This window comes from Phyllobates terribilis, unplaced genomic scaffold (genome assembly GCF_046119375.1).
Source record: "Phyllobates terribilis strain yellow unplaced genomic scaffold, ASM4611937v1 Scaffold_5__5_contigs__length_657084704, whole genome shotgun sequence".
In the NCBI taxonomy this organism is placed as follows: Eukaryota; Metazoa; Chordata; class Amphibia; order Anura; family Dendrobatidae; genus Phyllobates; species Phyllobates terribilis.
This window is the reverse complement of record NW_027362765.1, coordinates 60,122,078-60,147,260: the sequence shown is the minus strand read 5'-3', so window position 1 is coordinate 60,147,260 and position 25,183 is coordinate 60,122,078. Positions and strand designations below refer to the sequence as shown.

The 25,183-nt window shown below is 45.8% G+C and overlaps 1 protein-coding gene across 1 annotated transcript in view; it reads left to right on the top strand.

Annotated features, from left to right (window-relative positions):
- The first annotated feature begins 12,982 nt into the window (after positions 1-12,982).
- Positions 12,983-25,183, top strand: part of LOC141271996 (uncharacterized) — a 39,579-nt gene continuing 27,378 nt past the window's right edge. The window contains exons 1-6 of the mRNA XM_073682269.1: positions 12,983-13,036; positions 13,481-13,630; positions 13,760-13,939; positions 14,030-14,153; positions 14,237-14,334; positions 18,368-18,458. Of these exons, the coding sequence (XP_073538370.1) occupies positions 13,553-13,630; positions 13,760-13,939; positions 14,030-14,153; positions 14,237-14,334; positions 18,368-18,458 (571 nt within the window). The 5' untranslated portion in view covers positions 12,983-13,036; positions 13,481-13,552. The remainder of the gene's footprint in view (positions 13,037-13,480; positions 13,631-13,759; positions 13,940-14,029; positions 14,154-14,236; positions 14,335-18,367; positions 18,459-25,183) is intronic.

Sequence of the window (25,183 nt, the reverse complement as noted above, 5' to 3'; positions counted from 1 at the left end):
GTCCCATAAAAGATTGTTTCCTCCTACACATGACAAAGCTAAGAGGTTGAACTCCACCATCTCCAATCTGTTGGCCACAGAAATGGTGGTGTCAGGCCCTAATTTTTTGAACTGTGAACACTCCTGTATTGCTGCTTTTTTACTGAGGAGGAAACTGGAGGACTTGGGGAAAACCTCGCGAACAAGGGTCGAACATACAAACTACTTGCAGATGTTGTCCTTGGTGGGATTTGAAACCAGGACTCCAGGCTGCAAGGCTGCAGTGCTAACCACTGTGCCACCATGCTGCTCTCTCTGTTCTCCTGGCTCTGATATCTAACATGCTGAAGAAACTTGCACTTACTGCCACTCAGTGTCTTCAGCTCCTTTGTGAGAAACTAATGTTTGGGCAGCCACTCAGGATACCAAATAAAATTCCTGGGAAGGAAATTGTGGATGGCTTCGCTTCTGGTACAGGATGCACTGTTAATACCATGGCGTCGTGCCATAATTCACTGGAAATATTCTAGGCTGGTTGGAGTTGAGCTCATTCCCACAGAAAAATACCAGCAGCAAGCTAAGGAGATAGTGGCCTCTATCATCATAAAGGAGTTAGCTTGTTGACTAGATGACCGACCACCGCTTCTGTCTACTTTGTGAACATTGTGTTGAAGCTTGCAAGGTGTCATGGGTTTACCGTGACAGAGAGGAGCTAGAAGACCGCAGAGTCTGATTCCTCCCACTCCTGCACTCATTAGAAGCTTTTCGCCTTCATATTAATCAGTGTAGGGGTTAATCGGCTCAATTGTGAGCTCCTGGAAGCGTCACTTCATGTAGGCTCTCAGCAGATTAGTCCCGTGCATCTCACCTACTACGTAACGCTCTACCCCAACAGATCAGACTCTCGCCTACCGTGGAAACCTTGAAAAGGAAGCTGAAGACCCACTTCTTCTGACAAGCGTACAATCTGCAGTAACCCTCGCTCCAGCATACCGCTGCACGACTAGCTGTAACCTGATCTACTGCATCCTCACCCATCCCTTGTAGACTGTTTGTGCGCCCTTGCAGGCAGGGTCCTCTCTCCTCTTGTACCAGTCGTTGAGTCACCGATGGTGACCCCTTTCACATGTAAAGCGCCATGGAATAAATGTTGCTGTAATAATAATAATTATAGTACTTGTACTCTGGGTCAATTGATGGCACTTTCCAGGTGTCGACCCCTAATTTGATGTGTTTTGGAAGCTTTTGGGCCCGTTTTAAGGTGTTGTATGTGCATTTTTTTTGCCCCCCAATGAATCCTATGGCGTTCGGTAATGTTCGACGAATATATCGTTATAAGCAATAATAATCCGAATCGAATATTGAAACATTCGCTGTCTACTGATAAATTCAAAGTTACAATGGCCAGTTAGAACAACAATTTGTTGAGCTGCCCCTTCTAGATGATGTTTCCATTCTTTGAAAGCAGCAATGATAGCTAAGAGCTCTTTGTTCTCCACATCATAATTCTTTTCTAACAGTCAAACTTCGGGAGAAAGAAGGCACAAGAATGCAGCAAATATTTTGTTCCTGTTCTTTGTGATAGAATGGCCCCTACTGCACCGTCTGAAGCTTCCACTTCTACATGTTCAGGATTGGGATGAATCAGTATAGGAGCTGTGGTGAACTTGGTCTTCAGGCAAGACAAAACATCTTGTGCTTGAGGAGACCAAACAAACAAAATGTTTTTCTTTGTTAATTCAGTGATTGGTGCAATTATACCTGGAAAATTCTTAATGAAACGTTGGGAAAAATTGGCAAAGCCCGCAAATCACTGGACTTCTTTCGCAATTTTTGGTGTTGGCCTCTCAATGATAGCTTGAATCTTGCTAGAATCCATTTCCAATCCTAGAGTAGTGATTATATAGCCCAAGAACTGTCTCTCTGTTTGATGGAACTCACATTTTTCCAGCTTAAAATAAAGATGATGGGTTCTTAGACGCTCTAGCAGTTTTCACATGATTCTGATGCTCTGCTGCAGAATTATAAAAGATTAGGATAAAAACCAGATGAATGACTACAAATTGATCAAGCAAGTCTCTGAAAATATCATTAACGAAATGCTAAAATGTAGCAGGAGCATTGAAAAGTCCAAACGACATTACTAAATACTCATAGTGTCCTTAAAGTGATCTAAATGCCGTTTTGCATTCATCACCTGGTCTAACATGAACCAGGTTATATGCCCCTTGAAAATCTAGTTTTGTGAAAAACTTTGCATTACGGACTCTGTCCAGCAACTCAGGGATCAAAGGAAGAGGGTAACAATTCTTTAGAGTGATTTTATTCAATTCTCTGTAATCGATGCAGGGTCTTAAGGAACCATCTTTCTTTTTGACAAAAAATGTAGTAGGCGCACCTGGTGATGATGAAGATGGACGAATAAACCCTTTAGCTAAATTTTCAACAATGTATTCCTTGAGTGTTTTTAATTCCTGCTTTGCCAGTGGGTAAATGCTTCCAAAGGGTGGGTGTTTGTAGTTATTTTTCTTGCCACATACATCAGTAAATTCCATATATATATATATTATATAAATATATACCCATACATATAAATATATACACATACATATATACACACACACACAGTACAGACCAAAAGTTTGGACACACCTTCTCATTTAAAGATTTTTCTGTATTTTCATGACTATGAAAATTGTACATTCACACTGAAGGCATCAAAACTATGAATTAACACATGTGGAATTATATACTTAACAAAAAAGTGTGAAACAACTGAAAATATGTCTTATATTCTAGGTTCTTCAAGGTAGCCACCTTTTGCTTTGATGACTGCTTTGCACACTCTTGGCATTCTCTTAATGAGCTTCAAGAGGTAGTCACCAGAAATGGTTTTCACTTCACAGGTGTGCCCTGTCAGCTTTAATAAATGGGATTTCTTGACTTATAAATGGGGTTGGGACCATCATTTGTGTTGTGCAGAAGTCTGGTGGATATTGTAACGGGTCTGGGAGGCGGAACCTCTGAGCAACTTATACAAGGGGGCGGTCCTTGTAAGGAAGCGGGTGGCGACCAGGGAAGACAGGCAGGCAGTCACAGCAGGTGACCGGGACAGTCTCTGGGTAAACAGGCAGGAGGTCACGGCAAGTGACCGGGACAGTCTCTGGCTAAACGGGCAGGAGGTCACGGCAAGTGACCGGGACAGTCTCTGGGTAAACGGGCAGGTACGACCAGTGACGGCTGAGCCTCCAGGTAGGCTAGCAGGCAGATGGCAGATGAGTGCTCCCAGGTGAGCAGGCGAGAGTCTCTGGATAAGCAGGTGGTCACAGCATGTGACGGCGGAGCCTCCAGGTAGGCTAACAGGCAGGTAGCAGATGAGCGCTCCCAGGTGAGCGGGCAAGAGTCTCTGGACTGGCAGGTGGTCACAGCACGTGACGGCGGAGCCTCCAGGTAGGCTAATAGGCAGGTAGCAGATGAGCGCTCCCAGGTGAGCGGGTTAGCTGGTCCATAGACAGACTGACAGGAGTCGGAAGGCAGACCGTCGGACCTCAGGCTAGCAAACGGGTAAGCGGATAACAGGCAGGAATCAGACAGGAAACTGGCAGGAAACTGGCAGGAAACTGGCAGGTAACTGGCAGGTAACTGGCAGGTAACTGGAAACGGGACCTGAGGGCTGAAGCAGAGTAGTGAACAGTGCAACAACATTGCTCGGGCACCTCCATTTTGGAGGAGGTGCCTTATATATGGAGGGATCCTCCGGCCATTGGCCGGGGACTCCTTAGGGCGACGCGCGCAGCCCCTTTAAGAGAGGGGGAGCGCACGCGCGCGCCCTAAGCACAGTGACTGGGGGAGAGCGGGCGCTGCAAGCAGAGCGGGAGGAAGCCGCCGGGCACGGAGCAGAGAGGTGAGGGGAACAGCGTCCCTGCCTAGCAGGAGGCAGGGACGCCGACGCTACAGTACCCCCCCCTTTAGGCCCCCCTTTTTTAGGCCAGACAGAAATTTAGCAAGGATGAGAGGGGCATGGATGTTCTCCTGGGGCTCCCATGTTCTCTCCTCAGGACCAAACCCCTTCCAATCCACTAGAAAAAAGGTCTTTCCTCTTACCCTTTTGGTGGCCAGAATGTTCTCTACCTCAAACTCGTCTTCAGCAGAAACCGGAGCAGGAGGCGTACCTGTAGACTTGGAAAAGGAGTTAAGTACCACGGGTTTGAGAAGAGATACATGGAAGGAGTTAGGGATCCGTAAGTTGGCCGGGAGTTTCAATTTATAGGCCACCGGGTTGATCTGTTTGATAACCTCCAGTGGGCCGATGAACCGAGGCCCTAACTTATAGGAAGGAAACTTGAGCCGGACATATTTGGATGAGAGCCAGACTTTATCTCCGGGACGAAATTGTGGGAAATCCAGGTGTTTTTTGTCGGCGTGTCTCTTCATCCGTTCGGGCGACTGAAGGAGTGCGGATCGGGTACTCTCCCAAATGGAGGAAAATTTGCTAACGAGAGATTCCGCGGCCGGGTTGTCCACAGAGGTGGAGACAGGAAAAGGGATCCGAGGATGCTGACCGAAGACTACAAAAAACGGGGATTTAGAAGAAGATTCGCTCTCGTGATTGTTGTAAGAGAACTCGGCCCATGGTAGGAGATCCACCCAGTCTGAATGGTGGGCATTAACGAAGTGCCGGAGGTAACTGGTCAAATTCTGATTGAGCCGCTCCACTTGACCATTGGACTGTGGGTGGTAAGCGGAGGAGAAGTCCAGGGTGACGTCGAGCAGTTTACATGTGGCTCTCCAGAAGCGTGAGGTGAACTGAACCCCACGATCCGACACGATGTGGAGAGGCAGACCATGGAGACGGAAGATGTGGCGGATAAAGTCTTTAGCTAGCTCGGGAGCAGACGGGAGGCCTGGCAGGGGAATAAAATGAGCCATTTTGGAAAAGCGGTCAGCGACCACTCAAATGACCGTACAACCGGCAGAGACGGGGAGATCTGTTATGAAGTCCATAGCTATATGTTGCCACGGGGCAGCAGGCACAGGCAGAGGAAGAAGGCGGCCGGCAGGCAGGTGTCTCGGAACTTTGTTGCGGGCGCAGGACACACAGGCAGAAACAAAGTCAATTACATCCTTGTGCAGGGTAGGCCACCAGTAGTGCCGGGTAATAAGCTGGAGGGTCTTTTTCTGACCGCCGTGCCCAGCTAGCTTAGACGAGTGACCCCAGTGTAGAATCTTCTCCCGATCGGACTCCGTTACGAACGTCTTACCGGGAGGGAGACGATTTAGGCCCACGGGGGCTACCTGCATTACTCTGGCGGGATCGATGATGTGTTTAGGCTCCTCCTCAAGATCAGACACCAGAAAGGATCGGGACAGGACGTCAGCTTTGATGTTTTTGTCAGTCGGACGAAAATGAAGAATGAAATCAAAGCGAGCAAAAAACAAAGACCACCGGGCTTGGCGCGGGTTAAGTCTCTGGGCGCTCTGGAGATATGCCAAGTTCTTGTGGTCAGTGTAAATTATTACCGGGTGGAGAGCCCCCTCGAGCAGGTAACGCCACTCCTCCAGTGCCATCTTAATGGCCAACAATTCTCGGTCTCCTATAGAATAATTGCGCTCAGAAGAGGAGAAAAGTTTGGAGAAAAAGCCGCAGGTTACCTTTCTTCCGGAAGAAGATTTTTGGGTAAGTACCGCCCCAGCTCCGAAGGAGGAGGCGTCAACTTCTAGGAAGAATTGTTTGTTGCCGTCCGGACGATGCAGCACCGAGGCGGAGAGGAAGGCCTGTTTTAAGGAAAGAAATGCCTCCTCTGCTTCGGGCGGCCATTCTCTGGGGTTCGTACCTTTACGGGTGAGAGCAGAGATAGGGGCGGTCCGGGAAGAGAAGTGCGGTATGAACAGGCGGTAATAGTTGGCGAAGCCCAGGAACCGTTGAATAGCCTTCAACCCCTCTGGTCGGGGCCACTTCTGGATGGCAGACAGTTTCTCAGGATCCATTTGTAGACCTGTCTGAGAGATTATGTAGCCCAGAAATGGAAGAGAGGTCTGCTCAAAGATGCACTTCTCATATTTAGCGTAGAGGTGATTCTGCCTGAGCCTGAGCAGTACCTGACGAACGTCCCTCCGGTGAGTAGGAAGATCTGGAGAGAAGACCAAGATATCGTCCAGGTACACCACGCAGGAGTAGAGAAGATCACGGAAGATGTCATTGACCAACTCTTGAAAAACGGCAGGAGCGTTACAGAGACCGAAGGGCATCACAAGGTACTCATAGTGGCAGTCCCGGGTATTGAATGCCGTCTTCCACTCATCCCCCTGACGGATACGGGCCAGGTTATACGCACAACGGAGATCCAGTTTGGTGAAGATTCTAGCCCCCCTCAGACGGTCAAATAATTCAGGAATAAGCGGAAGGGGGTATTTATTCTTCACAGTAATCTGGTTTAGGCCTCTATAGTCTATACATGGACGGAGTGAGCCGTCCTTCTTTTTGACAAAGAAGAAGCCTGCTCCCGCCGGGGACGTAGATTTCCTGATAAATCCCCGGGCCAGGTTCTCCTCAATATATTCAGACATGGACCGGGTTTCAGCAGTGGACAAAGGGTAGATTCGCCCACGGGGAGGAGTAGAGCCGGGCATCAGGTCGATTGGGCAGTCGTATGGTCTATGAGGAGGTAAAGTCTCTGCCTCTTTTTTATTGAAGACATCCGCATAAAACCAATAGGGAACCGGAAGACCGGGCAGATTGGCTGGGGTAGGAGAAGGACGGGCAGGACGAACGGGAACTAGACAAGTCTTATGGCAGTCCTGTCCCCAGCGAAGGACCTCTCTGGTCTGCCAGTCAAGCACGGGTGCATGTTTCTGGAGCCAAGGTAGGCCTAACAAGAGTGCGTGAGAGAGTCCAGGCAGAACATGAAAGGAGATGCTCTCAGAATGCAGCATTCCCACCTGTAGAGTCAGAGATTCGGTGATGAGTTGGATGGGATGTGGCAAGAAACCCCCATCCACGGCGGCGACAGATATAGGTACGGCCAGAGGTTTGGTGGGAATGTGGTATTTTTCTACCAGGGATTGAGAGATGAGATTTCCAGCAGCTCCAGAGTCAAGTTGAGCCAGTTCAAAATAGCGGTTCTCTCCGCAGAAGATAGAAACAGACAGCATCAGGGATGGAGAGGGTTTACTTTTGTCTAGGGCGACCTCTCTGAGCGATCCTAGACACAGGCGTTTCCCGACCTCTCAGGGCAGGAACGGATCCGGTGCTCCTTACTGCCACAGTAGAAACAGCTCGGCACGACGTAAGTCTTGACGGGTCTTGACCATCTTGGTCTGGTCGACCTGCATAGGCTCAGGTGAGTGTGCCTGGGGAGTAACAGAGGGAGTGACGGGTCTCTGGAAGGTAGGGACTAGACGTGGAATCCTCCTCTCACAGGTGACCTCCCTAGCGCGCTCCTGGAACCGGATGTCAATCCGGGTGGCAAGTGTAATCAAGTCGTCGAGAGTGGTAGGAATGTCCCGACCGGCGAGTTCATCTTTAATACGGCCGGACAGACCCTCCCAGAAGACGGACACCAGGGCGTCGTTGTCCCAGGCCAGCTCCGAAGCAAGGGTACGGAACCGTATGGCATATTGGCCCACGGTGAGACTCCCTTGACAGAGGCGTAGCAGAGATGAGGCGGATGAGGTCTTCCGTCCGGGTTCGTCGAAGACCTTCCGGAAAGCCGTGAGAAAGGCTGGCAGGTCAGACACCAGAGGGTCTCCTCTCTCCCATAGAGGATTTAGCCAAGCCAGTGCCTCTCCCGTGAGATGGGACATGATGAAGGCTACTTTGGCCCGGTCGGAATTAAACTGGTGGGACTGGTGTTCAAAGTGCAGGGTGCACTGGTTAATGAAGCCCCGAGCTTGAGCGGAGTCGCCTCCGAAGCGAGGAGGTGCAGAAAGCCGGATTCCAGAGCAGGATACTATGGTATTGGTGGGCAGCGGAGCAGCCGGGCTGCGAGTCATGACACTAGCGGTGGTTGCTGGTGGGGCAGTCAAAGTGTCCAGGCGAGTATTGACTTTCCGCAGGTGACCCAGGATGGACTCCTGTTGGGACCTCTGTCGGGACAGTTCATGACAAAGGTCCGAGAGCGAGGGAGCTTGGGTGCCACCGGGTTCCATGGCCCGAGCAAACTGTAACGGGTCTGGGAGGCGGAACCTCTGAGCAACTTATACAAGGGGGCGGTCCTTGTAAGGAAGCGGGTGGCGACCAGGGAAGACAGGCAGGCAGTCACAGCAGGTGACCGGGACAGTCTCTGGGTAAACGGGCAGGAGGTCACGGCAAGTGACCGGGACAGTCTCTGGGTAAATGGGAAGGAGGTCACAGCAAGTGACCGGGACAGTCTCTGGGTAAACGGGCAGGTACGACCAGTGATGGCTGAGACTCCAGGTAGGCTAGCAGGCAGATGGCAGATGAGTGCTCCCAGGTGAGCAGGCGAGAGTCTCTGGATAAGCAGGTGGTCACAGCATGTGACGGCGGAGCCTCCAGGTAGGCTAACAGGCAGGTAGCAGATGAGCGCTCCCAGGTGAGCGGGCAAGAGTCTCTGGACTGGCAGGTGGTCACGGCACGTGACGGCGGAGCCTCCAGGTAGGCTAACAGGCAGGTAGCAGATGAGCGCCCCCAGGTGAGCGGGCAAGAGTCTCTGGACTGGCAGGTGGTCACGGCACGTGACGGCGGAGCCTCCAGGTAGGCTAACAGGCAGGTAGCAGATAAGCGCTCCCAGGTGAGCGGGCAAGAGTCTCTGGACTGGCAGGTGGTCACAGCACGTGACGACGGAGCCTCCAGGTAGGCTAACAGGCAGGTAGCAGATGAGCGCTCCCAGGTGAGCGGGCAAGAGTCTCTGGACTGGCAGGTGGTCACAGCACGTGACGGCGGAGCCTCCAGGTAGGCTAACAGGCAGGTAGCAGATGAGCGCTCCCAGGTGAGCGAGTTAGCTGGTCCATAGACAGACTGACAGGAGTCGGAAAGCAGACCGTCGGACCTCAGGCTAGCAAACGGGTAAGCGGATAACAGGCAGGAATCAGACAGCAAACTGGCAGGAAACTGGAAACGGGACCTGAGGGCTGAAGCAGAGTAGTAAACAGTGCAACAACATTGCTCGGGCACCTCCATTTTGGAGGAGGTGCCTTATATATGGAGGGATCCTCCGGCCATTGGCCGGGGACTCCTTAGGGCGACGCGCGCGGCCCCTTTAAGAGAGGGGGAGCGCGCGCGCGCCCTAAGCACAGTGATCGGGGGAGAGCGGGCGCTGCAAGCAGAGCGGGAGGAAGCCGCCGGGCACGGAGCAGAGAGGTGAGGGGAACAGCGTCCCTGCCTAGCAGGAGGCAGGGACGCCGACGCTACAGATATACAGCTGATAGTCCTACTGAATAGACTGTTAGAATTTGTATTATGGCAAGAAAAAAGCAGCTAAGTAAAGAAAAACGAGTGGCCATCATTACTTTAAGAAATGAAGGTCAGTCAGTCCGAAAAATTGGGAAAACTTTGAAAGTGTCCCCAAGTGCTGTTGCAAAAACCATCAAGCGCTACAAAGAAACTGGCTCACATGAGGACCACCCCAGGAAAGGAAGACCAAGAGTCACCTCTGCTTCTGAGGATAAGTTTATCCGAGTCACCAGCCTCAGAAATCGCAGGTTAACAGCAGCTCGGATTAGAGGCCAGGTCAATGCCATACAGAGTTCTAGCAGCAGACACATCTCTTCAACAACTGTTAAGAGGAGACTTTGTGCAGCAGGCCTTCATGGTAAAATAGCTGCTAGGAAACCACTGCTAAGGACAGGCAACAAGCAGAAGAGACTTGATTGGGCTAAAGAACACAAGAATGGACATTAGACCAGTGGAAATCTGTGCTTTGGTCTGATGAGTCCAAATTTGAGATCTTTGGTTCCAACCACAGTGTCTTTGTGCGATGCAGAAAAGGTGAACGGATGGACTCTACATGCCTGGCTCCCACCGTGAAGCATGGAGGAGGAGGTGTGAGGTTGCTTTGCTGGTGACACTGTTGGGGATTTATTCAAAATTGAAGGCATACTGAACCAGCATGGCTACCACAGCATCTTGCAGCGGCATGCTATTCCATCCGGTTTGCGCTTAGTTGGACCACCATTTATTTTTCAACAGGACAATGACCCCAAACACACCTCCAGGCTGTGTAAGGGCTATTTGACGAAGAGGGAGAGTGATGGGGTGCTACGCCAGATGACCTGGCCTCCACAGTCACCAGACCTGAACCCTATCGAGATGGTTTGGGGTGAGCTGGACCGCAGAGTGAAGGCAAAAGGGCTAACAAGTGCTAAGCATCTCTGGGAACTCCTTCAAGATTGTTGGAAGGCCATTTCCGGTGACTACCTCTTGAAGCTCATCAAGAGAATGCCAAGAGTGTGCAAAGCAGTCATCAAAGCAAAAGGTGGCTACTTTGAAGAACTTAGAATATAAGACATATTTTCAGTTGTTTCACACTTTTTTGTTAAGTATATAATTCCACATGTGTTAATTCATAGTTTTGATGCCTTCAGTGTGAATGTACAATTTTCAAAGTCATGAAAATACAGAAAAATCTTTAAATGAGAAGGTGTGTCCAAACTTTTGGTCAGTACTGATTATATATATTATATATATATATATATATATATATATATATATATATATATATATATATATATATGCTGCTCAAAAAAATAAAGGGAACACTTAAACAACAGAATATAACTCCAAGTAAATCAAACTTCTGAGAATGTACAATTTTCATAGTCCTGAAAATACATAAAAATCTTTAAATTAGAAGGTGTGTCCAAACTTTTGGTCTGTACTGTACATGGTAGTTTAGAAGATTGTTCAGGATCATCTACAACCTCTTCATTTGGTGAAGCATGTGGGAAGTGTATGGTAAATCGAAAAGACACTTCTTTGGTTTCTCAATTGATTGTGGGATTTTGAGCCTGTAGCCATGGCAACCCCAGGATTATTGTAAAATGTGGAGATGAGATTAATAAGATTGATGAAACCTCATGGTGATTAGGTTCCATAACTATCTCTAAGGGTTCAGTCTCTTGACCCACTGATTCCCAATTTAGTGGAGATCTGGCAACAGTTTCCATAATAATAGATGAAAGTCTGTTTTTTTCCATGTTCCTTTACAAAAGATGTGTTCAGAAAATTTCCGTTTGCTCCTAAATCAAGCATGGCAAATGCGGAAATCCATTGAGAATCATCTCCGAATTTGATAGAAATGAAGCAATATGAGTCTTTGTTTTCTTTTTTAAAGTTGGGTGCAATAGAGGAAACTGAAGCTGGAATCCACTACCACTGCTACTGTTTTACGTAGTCAAGAAGGACAACTAATGAGAAAGTGGTCAGACTTACCACAATAAAAACCCTGATTTTCCCTTAGTCTCTGTTCTTTTATCTCAGCACTTTCATGTTTTAACAGGCTGTCAACCTGCATGGATTCAACTTCAGATATTTGAGGACTCTTTATCTCAAAGTCTCTAGGACTGGTGGTTGAAGAAGGTGGATAATGATTACTGCTGCGGGACCAGTTTTAATTCCAATTTTCCAATCTTCTCTCTGATAATTGGTTGTCTATACAAATACAATGGTGAATGAAGTCATCAAAATTTGTGGAGCGACAGCCCGGGCTAGTTCATCTTTGAGTGCACTGGAGATACATTTTGTAGCATTATTCCATTCAGTATCAAAATCCCGTGGCGTACTCTGCAACACAGAACTTACCCTGACATAGCGCCATCAGTGTAGCTGAAGCTGTTGCACAACATTAAGGTCATCAAACACCTGGCTCATAGCTGCTAGGAAAGCCTCCAGTGGTTAGAAATGAAATTAAAGCACAATTATTAAGGTGAACCATAGCAACCACTAGTGGTCAAACTGTAGGACAACAGGAATCCTAACAATGGCCTTTATGATTCTTGGAGCACCACTACATGACAATTTGAACAGAATGAGTATGAGGCCTTCCTTTGTGTCTAATACAGGGTGTATCTGAATCCCTCAGAGTCCCTAATTTTTGGTACTTCTTCCTTCCTTCATAAATTTTACTGAAATTTCCATTTTTTTTTAATAAAAAATTAGTTTTGATTTACTTAAATAATATATCCTTTTTAAAGGTTTCCTTATATACAAGTCATTATACACAACAAATGTTTCTTAACATGTTTTTGCAAAATGCAATTTCTCATTGATTTTGAATGTTCTATCGTCAGCCCTTAAAGTGGAGTAAAAGAGTAACCCCATTGTTCTCAGCAGCGATCTGGGAGTCAGAGATGCTTCCAGGGGTCTTCCCCATGCTGTTCTTCAATTCAGCACTTTTTCCATCCGTTTTAACATTTTCACTGCCCCCCAGACCCACTTGTAGGGTCTGCCGGAATCATGCTCTGATTTTCCATTGTCTCCCTTTATAATCGTTAGCTCATCTCTAGGTATTAAGTATCTTTTCTAACATAACTGACCTCATGAAATTTTTATAAAACCATGTTTGTACTAATAGCGATGATGTAATACAATAGCGCAGTCTACTCCACTACTTCTCTCTTCTTCACCCCTCTCTCTTTTATCCGTCTTCTGTCTTTTCTTCTCTCTTCTGCGTATGTCTCAGTTTTTGTTCTTTTTCTGTCTCATTCTCTCTCTTCGTCTCCTGCAGCCGCTGCTTCCAGTCCTCGGGGCGGTGCAGAGAGCTGTTACAGTCACCGCTCACCGTATACTGAATGGGCTGTAATCACTCCCCGCCACATTGACTGACAGCCGTCCACACATGTACACTGCACAGCATTCAATCACTGTGCCAGGAGGAGCACAGCGGTGCTGACTGTACAGTGAGGGAGCGCTGCACCACATATATGGCTGTTCTGTGCGCACAGGACCTGTGATGAGGTCACAGGAGGGGAGGAGTCAGGGGTCACATGGTATACATCAATTCCTGCAATCTCTAGAGTGACTCCTCCCCTCCTGTGACCTCATCACAGGTCCTGTGCGCACAGAACAGCCATATATGTGGTGGCGGCTCTGCAGGTGGAGGTATGTGGAGATCCCCCATTACTATTAACCCCCTCAGTGCTGCGGTCACATTCCAGGAGACAGAACGTGTTCCCGTCTGTGTCTCTATATCAGGGTCTGTCTGTATTGGATTAGATTGGGTCACTTCCCTCCTGACGTCGTTCTCTGCTCTGTTACTGTACAGTCTCCATTATGGCCGTCGCCCGCTCCATGTTGTCACCATCAGGAGATATTAATGTTCTGTCATTATCTGTTACTGACGTCCCCGGTTCTGCCGTCCTGATCTCTGTGGATGTTCCCGGCACTTTATAACTTTATGTTTTGTTTTTATGAAATATTTAATAAAGATTCAGATAATTTAGACGGGGCCATGACTGGATGTACTGATCATGTGAAGCCGGTAACAGCTCCGGAGATTTCTCACATGGGATCTTTATGATGTTACATCGTCATCTTCTCATTCAGGTCCCTACAATATCGGATCCTCTCAGTGGAGATCTTCTATATAAGAGAATTCTACTGATTGACCCTACAAGGATGGATAGAGACAGGGACAAGATGGCAGAGAGGATACTACACCTCACTCTAGAGATCCTCTTCCGGCTTACTGGAGAGGTGAGAGATTCTGATGACGTCACATTACATCATTCTTATCTATGGGAATAACAGATGGACAGAACTGGAGAGGTGAGGACTCTGGAAATGTCTGTAGTGAGATTTATTAATGTGTCTCTCCATAACCAGGATTACACAGTAGTGAAGAAGACCTCTAGTGAGCGCTGTCAGGACCCTGTGTCTGAGGGATGGGGAAGACCCCTGAGCCCAATCACAGGGCCTCCACCTCACCTCCTGATACATGAGGACATCAATGATCAGAAGATCCTAGAACTCACCTACAAGATGATTGAGCTACTGACTGGAGAGGTGACACTGCTGGGAATGCTGGGACATTATACAGTAACGTTATGAAGGGATCCGGGGATGACTGTATCATTGTATCATTGTATGTGTCAGGTTCCTGTAAGGTGTCAGGATGTCACCGTCTATTTCTCCATGGAGGAGTGGGAGTATTTAGAAGGACACAAAGATCTCTACAAGGACGTCATGAATGAGGATCCCCAGCCCCTCACATCATCGGGTAATAGACAGGACTAAATTCACACGGCCTATAGTTATTTGTATGTAAAGAATGAATTCAGTCCCTGTATGTGTTTCCTCCAGTTCCATCCAGTAAGAGGACAACACCAGAGAGATGTCCCCGTCCTCTTCTTCCACAGGACTGTAAACAAGAAAATCCCGATGTTCCTCAGGATCATCAGGTAGATGGAAAGAAGGTGTCATGACATCTCCCCTATGATGTGTAGAAGGTCTTGTGTTCAGTCTTGGTTTATTTACCAGTATTATACATTGAATGGGCAATTTATTAGAGACACAACCCCTTTCCTTGGGTGGAAATTTGACATGTGAATCCACACAAGAATGGGAATATCGAGCGATCTGAGTAACTTTGAGCAAGTTACGGTCATCTCAGAAACTGCTAATCTCATGATGTTTTTACTTACAATATTGTCTACAGCAGTGATGGCGAACCTTTTAGAGACTGAGTGCCCAACCAGCAACCCAAAACCCACTTATTTATCGCAAAGTGCCAACACGGCAATTTAACTTGGGGTTGAAGCAGACATCACAGGAGACTTGCATAATACTCCCCACACACACTGCCCCTCTGCAAAATACACACGGTGTCCCTCTGAAAAATACACACACACACTGCCCCTCTGCAATATATATACACACACATAGGGCCGGCTCCAGGTTTTTGTGGACCCAGGGCAAAGAGTCTCAGTGGCCCCTTTCACACATACTACGATTCATGATGCACAGATACAGCAGAGAAATATAGGTTTACAACATAAACCTATATGATGAGGATGAGGGGGCAGCCCAGCCTGCCCCCTCATCCTTCACATATGCAGACATGCACACACACGGTACGCAGACATGTATATATGGAATGCAGATATGCACACATACAATATGCCGACATGCCCACACATACAGTACGCAGACATGTACATGCAGTATGCAGACATGTACATGCAGTATGCAGACGTGTATACACAGTACACAGACATGCCCACACATACAGTACTCAGACATGCCCACACACACAGTACGCAGACATGCCCACACACACAGTACGCAGACATGTGCACACACACAGTACGCAGACATGCGCACACACACAGTACGCAGACATGCGCACAACAGTACGCAGACATGCGCACACACTACGCAGACATGCGCACACACAGTACGCAGACATGCGCACACACAGTACGCAGACATGCGCACACACGCATACACAGATACATACACATATTTGAAGACAAATTCACAAAAACACATATAAACAGACATAAATATATACACTGTGTAAGGCAGCGCTAGTCATCATACTGGGGGTAACTCGCTTCGCTGCGTCAATCAATGCACACGTGCAATGTCTTTACGTTTTTCACCACAATGCAGTTTATTACTTCGGCATAAACCACAAGTCCACACAGTTCATCGGGTCCAACTCCGTGGCACGCCGACACACATATCTACATTATTCATGAGCCAAGTGGCACACCGGCCCACTTGCTCCAGGTTACAGCTTACTGCAAGGTAATAATAGCAATGTTCATATCACAATGTCCATATAGCACAGGGTATTACCTTTGCCGGGTTTAGCTGTCTCAGTCCGTTACTCTGCCACCACTGTGGCTCTGCGGCTTCCCAGGTGGGGGTCTCCAGCCATCGTTCCCTCAAAGGCCACTGACATCCACACAGGATCCAGGCTCTGCCTTTCAGGACTCTTACTCAAGCCGGCTCTCCCTCAAAGGCCACTGACATCCACACAGGATCCAGGCTCGACCCTTCGGGTACCAGGCTTCACTCCAAAGCCGCTGCCTTCCAAGGCCACTAGCATCCGCACAGGATCCAGTCTTTGCCTTCAGGCTGCCAGGCATCACGGTATCCCACACACATGGGGAACAGGCCTCACGCCTCTCACACCGAACACACCTGTCTCAAATTAAGCAGGGTTTATATATGCTGTGCACAGACAGCCACATACTGACAGGACCTTGCTGATGTCACAGTCATGTGATCAGTCAGCTGTGTGTATAGGTCCTGTGTGCTGTCCCAGTCATGTGTGCAGAGCTTTACTGTGCACACAGGACCTGTGTGATGTCACAGTCATGTGACCAGTCTGTTAAAGGGGAAGGTACATGGTCCGGTAAACACATCCTGGACCATTTACAGTAATGCTAGCAAGCTGCTGCATTACAACTGATACACTGCCATACACACTGACATACATACACATAATACATGCACACAAACAGACACATTAGACTTTTTTTTAATATGGTGACTCCGGCAACAAGCCTCACTCACCTTCCCCGGGCTTGTGTCACGTCCAGCTCCCCTGGCATGTGGATGTGGAGGGCACACTTTATTGCTGTCAGTTAAATAGACATGACCGCGCGCAGTGCACCATGCGATTGTGTCTGCTAGTAATGATGCGGCCAGGTTGGCCCTGCACCTTTAATTTTGCTTGTGTGTCACCCTGGCTGCATCATTACTAGCAGACAAAGCCACACAGTGCACTACATGCGGCCATCTTTGCTTAAGCGACAGCAATCAAGCAGCGCTGGTGACCCTGCATAGCTGTTGGGGAACAGCCCGGGCCCCGACAGCGAGTGGGCCCCCCCTTTATCCAGGGCCCCGGTACTTGCTCGGGTGCTGATGCAGGCCCTGAGTACAAACACTGCCCCTCTGCACAATATATATACACACACACACAGATAGTCACTGTTCCTCTGCAAAATATATATATATTTACACACACACACAGTTCCTCAGCAAAATATATATATACACATACACACTGACACACACACTGCCCCTCTGAATAAAGCAGCCCCCCATCCCCACACACTGCCTCTAGCCAAACTCCTGCTGGAGCTCTTACCAATTCCCCACGCACAACGCGCTGTCTTTGCTCCTCCACGGCCCTGGCACAGGCAGTAGTGTGATGAGTTCAGTAGGTGGATGACGTCATCTCACTGCTGCACATCAGACCTGGGGCTGACAGGCGCTCCTCTGCCCCAGTCCTCGCAGCACTGTTCAAATGTGTTCACGTTTAAAAGACGCAAATGCATTTGAACATGGGAGCGGAGCTGCGTGCGGGCGGTGGGCCTGGTGTGCATGCCCACAGGGAGGGCTCTGAGTGCCAACTCTGGCACGCGTGCCATAGGTTCGCCACCGCTGGTCTAGAGTACATCCAATGAAAGTGGAACCTGTGGACGTAAACAGCTCATCAAACAATATTTCAAGAATCATTCGGAGGAACAGGTGGTGCACAGTGATATAAATTGCAGCTGAATACAATGATGATGTTCAACTAATGTGTCTGAACTTGTCATTTCTTAGCACAGATGAGCCATAACAGCAGATGAAACAGTGGGAAGCAGAAAGAAAAAATTTAAACTGGCAAAAGAGAACATAATTTATACCACTGGAACACATTGTCTGATGAGAAAAAAAACAGATTTCAGCTGCACCGTGCTGATGGGAGGGTCAGAATTTGGCACATTCAGCTTGAATCCATGTATTCTTCCTATCAAGTGTCAACATTTGAGGCTGTTGGAGGTGGAGTGATTGTGCGTGGAATGTTTTCATGGCTCATCCTGGTACCTCTGATTTCTGTACATGGATGTTCTACACTAGTGCTTACAGTAGAAGGACAATGCACCATGCCATAAGGGTCGTATTGTCATGGAATACTTCCTCAACCTTCATATTGCCCAGATCTTAATCCAATAGAACATCTGATGGAAAATGTAGAATTGGTTGTTTAGGGCATGTCAGTGCCTTCATCTAGTTTGTGGTAACCAATAGAAGCTGTCCAATTGACATTGACCAATATTCCTGCAGAACTATTTCATCATCTAATGGAATCTGTGACAGGATGAATTGCTGAGGTTCTGAAGCTCCAATGCTCTAATGCATGGAAGTCTCTAATAAAGTGGCCATTCAGTGTATGTCTTATACTTGTTAGAGATCGACAGGTTGATCATAGACATTAGATGTTGTCTGGATCTTCTCACAATTTTCTGGTTATGGAGACTGCTGGTTAGAATTAGGAGCAGACAGGGTGGATTTATACAGGAGACCTACAGCTATGTGATAACTACTGCTGGCATTTGTGGTCATCATGTTCATTTATGATCTTCTCTGTCTCTCTAAATCATTTTTTACAACTTCTCCATCTCTCTTTGACTTTTACAATCTTTGTTTCAGGGTGAAGATCTGACCCATATTAATACTACAGAGACATATGTGAGGGGTGATGAGCGGTGTAAAGAGGAGATTCCTACAGATAACAGCACAGGTGAGTAGTGACCACTAAATGCCGAGAAGTCACAGATTCCACTCAGTCCCTGGCTGCTTCCATGTTGGGTTAAAATTTTGGGTTTCTTTACGCAGTTTTTTTAATGTTGATTTTATGCAATTAGATTAAACGCTATTTCGCATAGTCTTCTCTATAGAAGTGATTCTTTTGTATTCACAGTCCCAATACTGGACACTGTGGTCAGTGGAGGCCTCTTAATTTATGTTTGTCAGTTCCGGGGATTCCAAACTCAGGACTGATAAGAAGGGCAGAAACATTACTAGTGAGCCTCAGGCTGCACTGTTCTGTACCAGATCATTTTGTCAGCCTTAAATCTTCTTTACAAGCTATAATATACTAGTACATGAATTTGGTAATTATTTTTTTCCAGGTCAGTTTTTAGAACGGTAAAAAGTGCATTATGCAGAACTTTGTTTTCTATTCTGAAAAGAGGCTCATCTTGGAACCCAGATGGACCCCATAATAATCCATGGGGCCATTCTCCTGCATCAGTTTTGCAGCAGATCGGTTTCGATGATGAATTCTTTTTTGTCTGTCCCTACAATGAAATGGACAAAACTCTCAAACACAAGTGTGAACACAGTCTAAGGCTGTCCACTAAAAAGAGGCATCATGCCCATTTTTGATCTGATTTGTGGATAAAATTTTCTCATCAAAGTGAATGGGTCTGTGAATAAACTGATATCACTTAGATGCCATCCTTGTGTATTTTGAGTGCTGTCCATTCTTCACTGAGCAGTCCATGTGGGATGGTTTGAAAAATCTATCTTTGTATTTTACATATAAGAAAAAAAAAGTATAATACACGGATTATAAAAAGTGACACACTGACCAAAATTAAATCCAACATAATAAAAAAAAATAATATTTTTTTTCACATATGACCAAAAAAAAAACCCAGCTGTGATTGAGGCCTAGTTCTCATTTTGCAGTGTTGTGTTCTTCGTCTGGGTGTTACGTGAAAATGTTGTATACACGTGCCCCTGACGAGTCTATTCAGTGCAATGAGGCAAACATAGACAGACACAGTAGCTTAGGGGAAGGTCACACTGCGCTCTTAAATGTATTCAGACATCTCCCTGTCGGAGACTGAGTTTGATGATTGTCGCTTATAAAAATTCGATCCAGTTACATTTCAAAATTTATATATGAAAAAAAAAAAGAAGACCTGTTTGTGAATCTCTAGTTTTGCATCACGGTCGAGTGCAGGAATTGCCTTAGATTGCACACAATGTCTTGGTCCAATAGCTAGACCAGAATATGCAGGAAGGATTGGACTGCAGAAGATGGGGGTAAAGTTATTTTTTCTGATGAAACCCCCTTCAGACTGTTTGGGACTTCTGGAAAAATGATTGTCAAGAGAAGAATAGGTGAGCTCTAACACGAGTCCTGCCTCGTGCCAACAGTAAAGCATCTTGAGACCATTCAAGTGTGTGACTTGCTCACAATTTTGCCTAAGAACACTGCCATGAATAAAGAATTGGTTCTAAACATCCTTCAAGAGCAATTTGTTGATGAACAATAAATGCTTTTTCCAGCATGATGGAGACCAGGTCAGAGGCAAAAACGATAAGCTGAGTGGCTCATTGAAAAAAACATTGACATTTTGGGTCCATGACCAGGAAACTCCCTAGATCACAATCCCATTGAGAACCTGTGGTCAATGCTCAAAAGTGGATGGACAAATAAAAACACAGAAATTGTGATAAACGCCAAGAATGGATAAGAATGGGTCGTCTTCAGTCAGGATTTGGCCTACAAGCTGATATCCAGCTGCCAGGACAAAACGCAGAATTTTGGAAAAATAAAGGTCACCACTTGTGATGAGCGAGCGTGCTCGCCATTGCTAGTTACTCGCCCGAGCATCTCACTGCTCGAGATGCTTGGCAAGTAATTCCGGGATGCTAGGGGCGGGAGCTCGAGTCCATGCCCCGCATGTTTGGTGCTCTTTAGACAGCCAATTAACATGCAGGGATTGCCAGCCACTCACTGTAATGCCGTAGCCATGTTGGTTGTGACCCTATGCTCGTCACAGTCTACCCTTCAGACAGGCAGAGTAGGGAGAGGTGCTGCTGAGTGAGGGACAGAATTGGCAATTTATTAGATAGGTATAGGTATTCCACAGCAATATACACTGTGTGCAGAATTATTAGACAAGTTGTATTTTAGAGGATTATTGTTTATTATTGATCAACTATGTTCTCAATTAACCCAAAAGACTCATAAATATCCAAGCTTAATATTTTTGGAAGTTGGAGTGGGATTTTTTTAGATTTGGCTATCTTAGGAGGATATCTGTTTGTGCAGGTAACTATTACTGTGCAGAATTATTAGGCAACTTAATAAAAACCAAATATAATCCCATCTCACTTGTTTATTTTCACCAGGTAAACCAATATCAGTGCGCAAAATTTAGAAATAAACATTTCTGACATGCAAAAGCAAAAAACAAAAAAATGAGTGATGAATATAGCCACCTTTCTTTATGATGACACTCAGCAGCCTTCCATCCATAGATTCTGTCAGTTGCTTGATCTGTTTTCGATCATTGCGTGCAGCAGCCACCACAGCCTCCCAGACACTGTTCCCAGAGGTGTACTGTTTTCCCTCCCTGTAGATCTCACATTTTATGATGGACCACAGGTTCTTTATGGGGTTCAGATCAGGTGAACAAGGGGGCCATGTCATTATTTTTTCTTCTTTTAGACCTTTACTGGCCAGCCATGCTATGGAGTAGTTGGATGCATGTGATTGAGCATTGCCCTGCATAAAAATCATGTTTTCTTGAACGATACTGACTTCTTCCTGCACCACTGCTTGAAGAAGTTGTATTCCAGAAACTGGCAGTAGGTCTGGGAGTTAAGATTCACTCCATCCTCAACCCGAAAAGGTTCCACAAGTTCATCTTTGATGATACCAGATCATACCCGTACCCCACCTCCACCTTGCTGGCGTCTGACTCGGAGTGGAGCTCACTGCCCTTTACTGATTCAGCCTCTGGCCCATCCATCTGGCCCATCAAGAGTCACTCTCATTTCATCAGTCCATAAAACCTTTGAAAAATCAGTCTTAAGATATTTCTTGGCCCATTCTTGGCGTTTTATCTTATGTTTCTTGTTTAAAGGTGGTCGTTTTTCAGCCTTCCTTACCTTGGCAATGTCCCTGAGTATCGCATACCTTGTACTTTTTGATACTCCAGTAACGTTGCTGCTCTGAAATATGGCAAAACTGGTGGCGAATGGCATCTTGGCAGCTTCACGCTTGATTTTCCTCAATTCATGGGCAGTTATTTTGCGCCTTTTTTGGCCAACATGCTTCTTGCGACCCTGTTGGCTATTTGCCATGAAACGCTTGATTGTTCGGTGATCACGCTTCAAAAGTTTGGAAATTTCAAGACTGCTGCATCCCTCTGCAAGACATCTCACAATTTTGGACTTTTCAGAGCCCGTCAAATCTCTCTTCTGACCCATTTTGCCAAAGGAAAGCAAGTTGCCTAATAATTAAGCACACCTTATATAGAGTGTTGATGTCATTAGTCAACACCCCTCCTCATTACAGAGATGCACATCACCAGATTTACTTAATTGGTAGTTGGCTCTCAAGCCTATGCAGCTTAGAGTAGGACAACATGTATAAAAATGTATCATGTGATCAAAATACGCATTTGCCTAATAATTCTGCACGCGGTGTATATATACATCTAAACTAGCAGTCCTTCTAAGTAGAGATGAGCGTTGTTCTACTCGAACTGTTCGCCAATCTCAAATTCGAGCTGTTTTGGGCGGTGTTCGAGCCGTTCGGCGAACACGAACAATTTGAGAAAAATTCGGCTGTTCGAGGTTATGTTCGATAACTGTTCGTGCACCAAAATCATAACTGGATTTTTTCTCAGTAATGATGAAAATTAATGTTAATACGCAGTTTGAGTGTACAGCGGGGTGGGGGGAGGGGCAGGGGATGGATCTCTGCAGGAACAATGAAGATCTCCATTTTTTTTTCTCTTTCCCGCATTTACAGTGGGGAGGTGCAATCTGTCAGCCTATCAGCAGCGCACACAAGGAGCGAAGTGCTTTTTTTCACACAAGCAAGGGCATGTGTCATTGGCAGTGTATGTCACATGTCCTTGCCCTATAAGACCAAGCCATTTTCCCCGTCGCCACCATTTTCTCACTGCTGCAGCTGAGTGTTAGACGGCACCGCTGTTGCTGTGTGCGCTATACCTTGTTAATTTCAAGCCAATTTTCGCACAAATCTACAGATAGCTTGGGAGTAGGGAATAGTTGTGATTGCAGTCCTTTTAAGGACTAGGTTACAGCATTTCCTACGACTTTTATCAGGCAGGTCTGTGCTCTTAAACAGATAGATTGTGGGAGTAAAGACTAATTGTAATTGGAGTCCTTTTCAGGACTAGGTTACATCAGTTCCTATCAGTTTTTGACAGGCAGGTCTGTGCCAGTGCTGTGCAAGTTTTTTTCACAGCATTTGGCTGAATCTAGCAAAGCTAATCCTTTTTGGCCTATTGCAGAGTGTGTTAGTCAGTGGAGTAGCCTATCTGTGTTGCAAGATATACCACCTGTGTATAGAATACCAATTTTTTTACTGCACCTAGTGAAGTAAAATCTTTTGGGCATAGCATCATTCTATTAGTCCATCTATACTGACCTCCATCAGGTTGCAAATTGAATATAATTTTTTTCTGCATCTAGCTCTGAAAAAATATTGGGCTTCTAGCTGTGTGTGGGACTTGTTGTATTAGTCCATCTATACTGACCTCCATCAGGTTGCAAACTGAATATATTTTTTTCTGCATCTACCTCTGAAAAAATATTGGGCTTCTAGCTGTGTGTGGGACTTGTTCTATTAATCCATCTATACAGACCTCCATCAGGTTGCAAACTGAATATATTTTTTTCTGCATCTACCTCTGAAAAAATATTGGGCTTCTAGCTGTGTGTGGGACTTGTTCTATTAATCCATCTGTACAGATCTCCATCAGGTTGCAAACTGAATATATTTTTTTCTGCATCTACCTCTGAAAAAATATTGGGCTTCTAGCTGTGTGTGGGACTTGTTGTATTAGTCCATCTATACTGACCTCCATCAGGTTGCAAACTGAATATATTTTTTTCTGCATCTACCTCTGAAAAAATATTGGGCTTCTAGCTGTGTGTGGGACTTGTTCTATTAATCCATCTATACAGACCTCCATCAGGTTGCAAACTGAATATATTTTTTTCTGCATCTACCTCTGAAAAAATATGTGGCCTTCTAGCAGTGTGTGGGACTTTCTCTATTAGTCCATCTATACTGACCTCCATCAGGTTGCAAACTGAATATAATTTTTTTCTGCATCTAGCTCTGAAAAAATATTTGGCCTTCTAGCAGTGTGTGGGACTTTCTCTATTAGTCCATCTATACTGACCTCCATCAGGTTGCAAATTAAAAATAATTTTTATCTGCATCTACAGTACCTCTGAAAAAATATTTGGGCTTCTAGCTGTGTGTGGGACTTGTTCTATTAGTCCATCTATACTGACCTCCATCAGGTTGCAAATTGAATATAATTTTTATCTGCATCTAGCTCTGAAAAAATATTTGGCCTTCTAGCAGTGTGTGGGACTTTCTCTATTAGTCCATCTATACTGACCTCCATCAGGTTGCAAATTAAAAATAATTTTTATCTGCATCTACCTCTGAAAAAATTTTTGGGCTTCTAGCTGTGTGTGGGACTTGTTCTATTACTCCATCTATACTGACCTCCATCAGGTTGCAAACTGAATATATTTTTTTCTGCATCTACCTCTGAAAAAATATTGGGCTTCTAGCTGTGTGTGGGACTTGTTGTATTAGTCCATCTATACTGACCTCCATCAGGTTGCAAATTAAAAATAATTTTTATCTGCATCTACAGTACCTCTGAAAAAATATTTGGGCTTCTAGCTGTGTGTGGGACTTGTTCTATTAGTCCATCTATACTGACCTCCATCAGGTTGCAAATTGAATATAATTTTTATCTGCATCTAGCTCTGAAAAAATATTTGGCCTTCTAGCAGTGTGTGGGACTTTCTCTATTAGTCCATCTATACTGACCTCCATCAGGTTGCAAATTAAAAATCATTTTTATCTGCATCTACAGTACCTCTGAAAAAATATTTGTGCTTCTAGCTGTGTGTGGGACTTGTTCTATTAGTCCATCTATACTGACCTCCATCAGGTTGCAAATTAAAAATAATTTTTATCTGCATCTAGCTCTGAAAAAATATTTGGCCTTCTAGCAGTGTGTGGGACTTTCTCTATTAGTCCATCTATACTGACCTCCATCAGGTTGCAAATTAAAAATAATTTTTATCTGCATCTACCTCTGAAAAAATATTTGGGCTTCTAGCTGTGTGTGGGACTTGTTCTATTAATCCATCTATACAGACCTCCATCAGGTTGCAAACTGAATATAATTTTTTTCTGCATCTAGCTCTGAAAAAATATTTGGCCTTCTAGCAGCGTGTGGGACTTGTTCTATTAGTCCACCTATACTGACCTCCATCAGGTTGCAAATTCAAAATAATTTTTTGTCTGCATCTAGCTCTGAAAAAATATTTGGCCTTCTAGCAGTGTGTGGGACTTTCTCTATTGGTCCATCTATACTGACCTCCATCAGGTTGCAAACTGAATATATTTTTTTCTGCATCTACCTCTGAAAAAATATT